General features: G+C 40.1%; 1 protein-coding gene across 2 annotated transcripts in view; it reads left to right on the top strand.

The window, feature by feature from the left end:
- The window catches only part of BCR (BCR activator of RhoGEF and GTPase), a 129,608-nt gene extending 120,403 nt beyond the window's left edge, over positions 1-9,205 (top strand). For both annotated transcript variants that reach the window (XM_026660525.2, XM_024197972.3), the window contains 2 exons: positions 1,127-1,289; positions 2,594-9,205. In XM_026660525.2, coding sequence (XP_026516310.1) covers positions 1,127-1,289; positions 2,594-2,683 — 253 coding nt within the window. In that variant the 3' untranslated portion in view covers positions 2,684-9,205. The remainder of the gene's footprint in view (positions 1-1,126; positions 1,290-2,593) is intronic.

Raw genomic sequence — 9,205 nt, 5'->3', positions numbered from 1 at the left:
ACACACACACACACACACACACACACACACACACACACACACACACACACACACACACACACACACACACTCTCTCTCTCTCTCTCTCTCCATAAAATGACACTTGCACGTGAACGAAGTAACCGAACACAGTAAATGGGATAAATCTTTAAATGTCTTGACTATGTTCAAGGGCTCTTCCTAGAGCCTGTCTTACCAGGTATTTGCACTTTAACACCACCCGTCTTTTAGGAATTGCAACAATACTTCTTGTGTTGGCAAGAGATTGTTCCTTGCTGTGTGGGGCCTGCCATATGCAATTCACTCTCCCTTCCTAGCTGTATCAGTCCTCCCAACTGTTTAACATCTATAAACCTTCCATTTTCAAAGGTGCTTATTACTGTCACCCCATAGTTAGATGTCTCTTCCTCTTTATCCTCCACCTTGCTTAAAGGTCTTTTTTGGTCTTATTTCTTTGCCATTTTTTCAGAGGGACTTTATTATATGGTGCTTTTTGTGTGTTTGTAATTACTACAAGATTATGGTACAGTGCTCGGAGCACCTTAGTATTCATTAAATGAGCTTGTTTATTACCTGCAGAGTGTTTTCATTTAAGAAAGTTATTTTTTTAATATTCATGTATTTGCTTTGTGTTCATGCTAAGGAACGTATCTGTAGAGAAGAAGGATGGTCTTGTGGTTAAGGCTCTGGTCTAGGAGATCTGGGTTTAGTACTCAGCTGAGGTGTAAATCTACCCCACACTAATGTGCCGTGCACTAAGTATCCGGGTGGACCCTGCTGCTGCACACTTTGAAATGGGGTTAGATTAAAGCACATGGCAGCAGGATCCACACAGATAGTGCACTTAGACAAGCCCCCGTGACTGTACAGCATCTAATCCAATCATCTAATCCAAAGTACAAATAATAAAAATGTGAGAAAGTCTAATGTCCTGTGGTACACATGATCACAATGGTCCCTTCTGGCCTTAGAATCTATGAATGAGACATAAGTAGTATAGTTGCTTATTGAATGTCTGTATCTAAAACCTCTTAAAAGTAGGTAAAAATAAAGCTGCTTAATAGGAATGTTTCTTTGAGCCACAGAATGTAGAAACACCCTCTTTCTCCGTTGTTTTTCCTCTTAGGGTTGCCGAGAGAGAGAGCATCAACAAGATGTCCCTGCACAACCTGGCAACTGTCTTTGGACCAACGCTGCTCAGACCCTCAGAGAAGGACAGTAAGATTCCTGCTAACCCAACCCAGCCTATAACAATGACTGATAGCTGGTCACTAGAAGTCATGTCCCAGGTAAAAAACTAAATATTTTAATTAATCTGATAGAGACAATATCTTAGCCTCTTTGTCCAGAACTGGGCTACCTGCAGTCATTCCAAGAGGCTTTGGCAGAACCATCCTTAATAGTTGTTTTCCAAGTTGTGTGATGTAATATCTTTTATTGGACGAACTTCTGTTAGTGAGAGAGAAGCTTTTGAGCTATACAGAGCTCTCCTTCCGGCTTTCCAGCACAGTTTACCTAGAACAGCATGTTCAGTGTGAATGAGGATTATTTTTAAAAAATCATGGTAGCAAAATCAGTGCTATAAACTACCCTGCTAACAAGCCATAGGGTTAATCTACAGAGCAACTTTCAACCATGGGAGGCTCAACACCATCTTTAAACCAAGTCTGGCAGTGTTTGCTCAGACAGTTCAGCATATATCTGTACCAACTTGGTTGTCAGCACTAACATTTTGGTGCACCCACATCAACTGTGCATCCCAGCTCTGTGTGTACTTAGGTGACAAGAATCCCCATAACACACATCTCACAGTGGCTTAGTAACTGGTTCTAGGGCTAATGGATTATTGCTACAACTGGATGACATTTTTCAGGTAAATAGTTTATCTCATGAAAAATGCTGTTTGAATTGACCTGAAACTGTTTGCAAATTTGAGACAGATATTTTCACCCAGTCATAAAATGGTGACAGAAAGAAAACAAGAAGGGGGAGGAAGTGCTGTGGCAACTCCTTCTAACCTTTAGCTCGGTGGTTAGGACACTCCCCTGGGATGTGGGAGACCCAGGTTTGAATCCCGGCTCTGGAACAGACCCAAAATGGACTTTTTTGATTCACCAGAAATTCCAAAATATTTGATTTGGTTCAAACCAACTCAGATTTTATTTTCAATTTTTCAAAACTGCCACCAAACCAAAAAATCAGTTATTCAATCAGCTCTAATTGTTGGTGTTTTCCACGATGCTTCTTTTTCTTCCACTCTACCATGTGTACCAACCTTCAGAGAGACTTTTTGCTGGTTCCAGAATTTTGTCCACAGATACCTGCCAAAAGGCAGTGTCGGCATTTCCAGTATGCATGCTAGTTAAGCAGGTTACACTGTTGGATTCTCTGGCTTTGGTAAAGGTGAGTTAGTAATCAGAAAGATTTCAAAACTGGGCTGATCTGAAATATTGACAGCTTCACCGTACCTCAGTTTAACATGTAGGATGAAGAGAGAGCCATTGAAACATTGAAGTTGACTAAATATTCATGATCACGCTGTGCACTGCAATATAAGACTGATTTACGATTTCATCTCCCTTCCTTTTTCCAGGTTCAAGTTCTTCTTTACTTCCTGCAGTTGGAGACTATCCCCACCCCAGACAGCAAAAGGCAAAGCATCCTCTTTTCCACAGAGGTATAGGAGTCTGGTCACAACAAGGGGGCTTGTAGAACTGTTCTTGGTGTGAACCTGCCACTCTGAGAACAGGAGGACTGTTTCTTCTTCAGACATTACTGGCCTGCTCCTGTCATGAGGAAGCATAGCCTTCAGTGCTTCTGCTGTTTGTCAAACAGAGCTAAGCTGAAGAGAAAGGAGAAACTCCCTCTAGTTTTGATCTGTAGAATAGGGAAGAATTGGACTGGACATGGAGCTGTGCTGAAAGGCTCCACTAGAAGGAACAACAGACACTTTAACAAATGCAACACAGAGTGCGGTTGTTGCTCTTGGGAAGGTGAGAAGGTATTCCTCATTTTTATGGATGAAATTGATCATCAAGAAGCTTCAAGCTTTCTACACGAACACTTGTCAGAATGCCCTTCTGGGGTGAGAGGAGAATTAAAGGCTATATCACAAGTGTGTCTTTAATAACTGCTGTTTTAAAGTACTGTTCTGGGCCACAGAGAATAGTATCATTCAGCAAGGGGATCTTTGATTCCTCCACTGAGAAATTCAAGTCTTGATTTGAACAGGGTTTTTAAAAAATAAACTAGAAGTTTTGTGTACAACTGGACCTGTTGTTTTTTTGTCTCTCTCCTACCCCTTCCCTTGTAAATGTTTGTACAAACTCTAGGAAAGGGGGTATCCTTTTCTTGCCTCTTTGTTGCACTTCTGACCTTTTCTTTTGGTGTCAAAGGAGCCAGACCCACTTGCATTATACAACAAATAAGTACAGTACATGAAAGAAAAGCAGGGAGAACTAGGCTGAGCACTTTAATTCTATTATCTGAAACAAACAAGCTCACTTAGTTGTTTATAAAGCAGAGGCAGTGTTGTCCAAAAATGGTTGCTAAATTCTTTGGGACCTTCAAAATTGAAGGGAAACTCCTAGCTCTCCACACAAACAGATGTTAATACCTGTGCTAAAATAAGCACTACAAACATGTACTGAAGTATCTTCAAGTGTCTGGGGACAAAAAATCAACAGCTGTCTTTCTTGCTGGCTGCTTAATCGAAACTTTTATCAAAATGACATTTTTGATACTTGAATTTTTTGAAGCTTTGTATGTTGCTTCTACAAGAGTCTTTTTCTGATAGATACAAATACTTTGATAAGATGTGTCAGAATGTACTGTATGGACAATCTGCTAACAGGTAGCATTTTGTATTCTTCAGAAATTCCGACCCTGTTTGAATTAAGAGCAGTGCAGAAATTTCTATAAAGCTACACATAGCAGTACAAAAGGTGGGACCTAATACCCACTCCACTTACACCTGTGCAGCCACACTGATGTCAGTAGAGTTACATGGGTGTAAGTGGGAGCAGTATTTGCCTTGGGAATTGTAAGCATAAGCTAACTGCATGGTCTCACAACCAGAGGAGGCTATTCAGGTCATGAAACAGATGTGCCAAGCATCTGGGGAGAGATTTCAGCTGCATCAGAGTCTCCCTTAGCCTGTACTACCCACCTCACTATGCAGTATCCACTTTAGTTGCAACCATCCATCAACACCCTGGCTTGAAGAAAAGGGCAGTCTGAAGACAAGAGAAAGAAGGGGGAGAAAAGCAAATTTTAAAATTAACGATCTGCGTAGTTGAATCATAAGCAGCATTTGGGGGGTGGGAATACTAAAGAGAAAAAACAAATCTTGTTATGCCGAATTTTCTGAAGGTCTCCAAACTCTCCGCTCAGAAAAATAAGAGGAATCTTCCAAACAAGAGGGAGGAAAAAAAACAAAAATAAAAAAAAACAAGGGAAACTATTTAGCAGTCAACATAATTGACTGCTGCATAATAGATGTTGTTGTACTGTGAAGTGGGAAATTCAAAAGAAAAATATAAATTATTTCGATTTTGTGAGTATCTCAGCATTTTGCATGCTATTGTAAGGATTCTTATAGGCATTTACTATTGTTAGCACCCCTCTTTTCTTAGGTCTGGGAGCAAATCTCTGCGTGTTGTAATGTACAACTAGAAAATCTCTCGACTGTATTTCCGCTACATTCCAGTTTCCAAACCCCCTTGCTATTCGAACCCCTGAGACAGAAAAGTGTGTGTATTAGGAGGTGCTTGCAGGGGGAGGGTGAAGGGAAACAATAACTTGGTTTAAAAATGGTTGGTTTGTTTTTTTAATTTTTGGCCTTTTGTAAAACTAAAGGTAAAAACTAGGCAATCCTGAAAGATAGTGTCTCAAGAAAAGGTTACAGACCAGTAACACACTCCATCGTTTTCTGCTTTTATGTACTTGTTTTGGTTTTTAAATAGCAGCTCTGTAACAATCCTCTTAGTCAGCTGCACAACCACCCACTCCTTTACAAAATGCAAATGTATGTTTGATATTTTTGAGGCGGCAGCACTGCAGGTTTTTCTAGTTCAAAAATTCGACTCCAGTCAGTGGTGATCATTTGCCCCTTTTGGTGTTTGTAATCTGTGGGTGCAGTTTGCAGTGTTTAAACTGGAAAGCAATACCATAATGACTGTGCCAATTTACTTTTGCCTGACTTTTTTATTTTTATTTATATAGGAAGTATAATTTTAATATTAAGTTACCAATTTATATTGTGTAACAATAAGAAAATTGCTTCTGCTTTGGTTACTGTTACAGGTTGTTGCTTTTAGTTTTTCAGTACAATACAATGCTTGATTCTGCTGTAACCCTATCTAACATGCAGGCATGTGGATGAGAAGAATTTTTGTAGTTAATTTAACATAACACACAAATTATTTCGGTTGAGTATGAGTGTACGTTTTCCCCAAAGCTGGTAATTTTGGGCTGGAGAAATAGCACATCCTATGATGAGGGTGAGACCGTTGATTTATTTGAAATGTGAGAATGGAGTAGTTGAGCTTCCCCTAGAGTTGTAAGCTTTACAAATGGACGGTGCTTTCAGAAATTCAGAATTCACAAGAGGATTTTTATTTCCTCTGCCTAGTGATCCATTAAGATTCTTAAGCCACACTAAACAAAAAGTGATGGGCACAACCTAGCTTGGGCCAAAGTCCCTTCTGATTACCACAGCTTCATATTTCTGGCTGAACTTCTTGAGAAAACCAGGCTCTCCCATTTTACATTTAAGAAGATGCAACACAGATGGTGTGACCGAGAAAACTGGCAAGAATTTCCCCCTAAAGTTGATTGTGACACGTGTTGGGAACTAATACTTTTTTGGATATCAGCATATTTACCAGACCCTTCCAAGCCTGTAGCTTTCAGCTACTTTAATTTGAAACCTTAGAACATTCATGTAGGATTTTCCAGATGATTTGAGCATTGTCTGTATATCACCATTTGTTTAAAAAAAGCAACAGTCTCCTTTCATTCAGAAATAGCTTTGTTTTTGTTCCTTTCGATTTTATTTTATATGTTGAGTAGGCTTTTAAACCAGCAAAGTAAAGTAATATTGAGTAAAACGGGCAAATAAACCATGAAAAGTAGCTTTTGAGGATTGATAAAAATTACTTAGATCTGTTTCATCTTTGTGTTCGTGTGTCATTTTATATTGGGGAAAGTGTTTTAGTTGAAACCAAATTGAAACATATTCATTGAAATGCTGCTGGTGAATTTTACTCTTGCACAATTTAAAGAGGTGAGGTAGTGGTTAGGCTAAATCAGGCTGTACTTTTATATGCTGCTAACTTTCATGTATCAGCTAAGGGCAAAATACAGCAATGCTTGATTACCTTCACTGATGCTCGCTGCCTGCCTTCATTCTGAGCTTCAGTTGCTAAGTGAAGTACAGGGCAATCAATATGTAGCATGTGATGTGAAACTGCAACATTTCTGTAGGCCACTAGGTGGTGCAACCACGGAATCTGTTAATGGGAGATGCAGTATTTTTACACTACTTACTCATTTTAACTGTTCCCTAATCTGATCCACTGATATACTGTTATGTTCACTTTCTGTATAGGTTCATTTAAACAAATGTGATGTTCTGTAAAGTGTATAAAGGATCTCCTAACTTGCTCATTATCCACTGCAACACTTACAGGCATTATGGTATGTGTTCACTTCTCTCAACTGTGCCATTCCTTGAAAATGCATAAGTGTAAATTGATCACTATGGCCTTTGAAGGTGCTTAAAACCTGCATCTTAATAATGGGAAAATAACACCCTCCTATCCATCATTTATTTCAGTGCCTACTTATGTACTAAGGTGACATTATTTTGGGGGCAGCAGTCCTACTTTGGAAACTTTTTAAAAAAGAATTTGAAATGTTCAAATGAACTCTGCCCTTTCCTTTTTCCACTTGGAATTTCAAAGGAGGAAGAATTTTATTACAGGAAGACAGAAGCGTTCACACTGTGCTTATGTGCCTTGAAGAAATATGTCTTCTAAATCAGTTACTTAGCATTAAGACACTGATCCATACTAAGCTAGAATGAAAAGTGAGTGTTAAGGCTCAGTATATAAAAGTTCTCATTGAGTGTACCTAGGTTGACCTCAAAATCAAAGGGAATCTCCTTTAAAGGAAGCTCTTACAGCGGAATAATAATTAATATCCACCCTCACGCCCCACCGATTTTTGAGTAAGAAAAATAAAAATATGAAAGAAGCATGATTAGGAATCACACAAATCACATGGTCTGGCAAAAGAGAAAACAACCCCCTCTCCTTAAAAGTCATAGAAAAAGCCTATGCACCCAGATGTACGCTGAGCTAAGACTGTATTGTCAGTAAACTAAAACGTGATTGTATTCAGCACTTAGTCTGCCACTTATGATGTGCTGTAATCCTTTTTTCTCGCTACTGAAAGCTGTTACATTCCAATGATAGGTATTCTGTCAGGTCACTTGTCCTCAAATATGGTTTTCTTTTGTTGGGGGGGTGGAAGCTCTACACATTAGTGGTTGTAACAACAAAAAAGGAAGGGAGGAAAAAAGCTCATAAAACCCAGTCCAGAACTAGAAAATCCCCTGGAAGTTGATTTAAAAAAAAAAAAAAAGAGCCAACCTCAACACTGTGAGCATAAAATGTCACAATATAAAATAATTGTGAAGTGGTCACAGCAGTAGGACCAAAACAACCTTGATATGGAGGCTAACTGAAACATCCTGAGTCATCTTCTCTCCTGGGCACGTCTCTAGGAAGTCCAGTCTGCCTTTCTAGGGCACACAAACCATAGCAATGGAACTGCCAACAAGCAGAAAATATGGAAGTGACTCATGCTATTCCCCCCCATCCCTGTTGCTGAGTCTCTGTGCACTACTGTACTGTACTGAAATCTTAGGTGAGGCCATTGTAAAATAATGCCTATGCAGGTGATCTATGCCTATACTTTCCATGTCCTTGGCTTTCCTTCTACCCCGGAAGGAGAAAGAAGCATCTCTTTTCTAGCAGTAATCTGAGCGACTTAATGTCCATGTACAGTGTATAAACTGTCCTATTGGCAGACCCAGTTATAGTATGGCTGTTCCCGGATATGTCTGAGACAGTTTAGACTTTGAGTGTACACTGGACCAACTGTGCTACCGCTTTGGACTTGCAAGGCTGCACCATTGTTTAGAGACCTGATTAAAACAGTTTGGTTGCATTTACACCCTTAAGGATCCATGTTTTAAACATATCTGAAAATTACAGTACTTCAACAAAGTGCCCCAGCATAGGAGTAGTGTCTTAGGCCCTGTCTGCTCTACAGCTTGATATGTACTAACTACAGTTATGTTCAAATACTGTTGTCAAAAACATTCCACATGGATTTGCCAGTATGACGGCTGTTAGAACAGCTATAGCAGTTTCTCAGTCCAGTGGAGACAGGCTATTTTTTAAGTCATATTAGCCCAAGATGTGCTCCAGATTAACCATCTAGCTACTCCATAGCCCGGATTCTGAAAGCAGTTGTATCACAGGGCCTAGTCTTATCTCCTAATTTATGTGTGGAGGGGATCTTGTGTGTGTGGAACATACCTTCTTGCATGGAAGGGGAGTTGAGTTGTCTAAGTGGCAGGACCCCTCTGCTTATCCCAGATGCAATGGAAGATGCTCTGTGAGTCTGGGGTTCCTGCACGGATAATGGACAGGGCTTCCACGAATATTGATCGCCTATTGATTCCCCAGATCCCCACTGCTCCAAAGGGATGCATGGAGTTTAAGTGTGGGCCTCACCGCCTGTTCAGTAGAGGAGCAAATCCACCTCTTCCTCCACCCCCAGTGGAATCATCAAGCATCAATCTTTGCAAAGAGAACCTCACATTTCCTCCCTTTTAGGCCCATTGAGGAAGCAACTGGGCCTGCAGTAATGAATTTGGGTGCAGACATAAACTGTGTCAGTCATGGTAAACTAAAACCATATTTGAAAACGGTTTCAAATACTTAATGCAGAAAGAGCCATAACAAATCCTTCACCGCAGTACTTCCTAGCCTATCCCCTACCTGATCCCTTCTTAAGATACTCACAGCCTGATATCTTGGATTGGGCTTCTCATCAACTTTTAAATGCTTGGGGGCTTGTCTTCACTACCCGCCTGGATCGGCGGGTAGAAATCGATCTCTCGGGGATCGAA

Source organism: Terrapene carolina, unplaced genomic scaffold (genome assembly GCF_002925995.2).
Source record: "Terrapene carolina triunguis isolate 2854851 unplaced genomic scaffold, T_m_triunguis-2.0 Scaffold790, whole genome shotgun sequence".
NCBI lineage: Eukaryota > Metazoa > Chordata > Testudines > Emydidae > Terrapene > Terrapene triunguis.
This window is presented reverse-complemented; position numbering and strand designations above follow the sequence as displayed.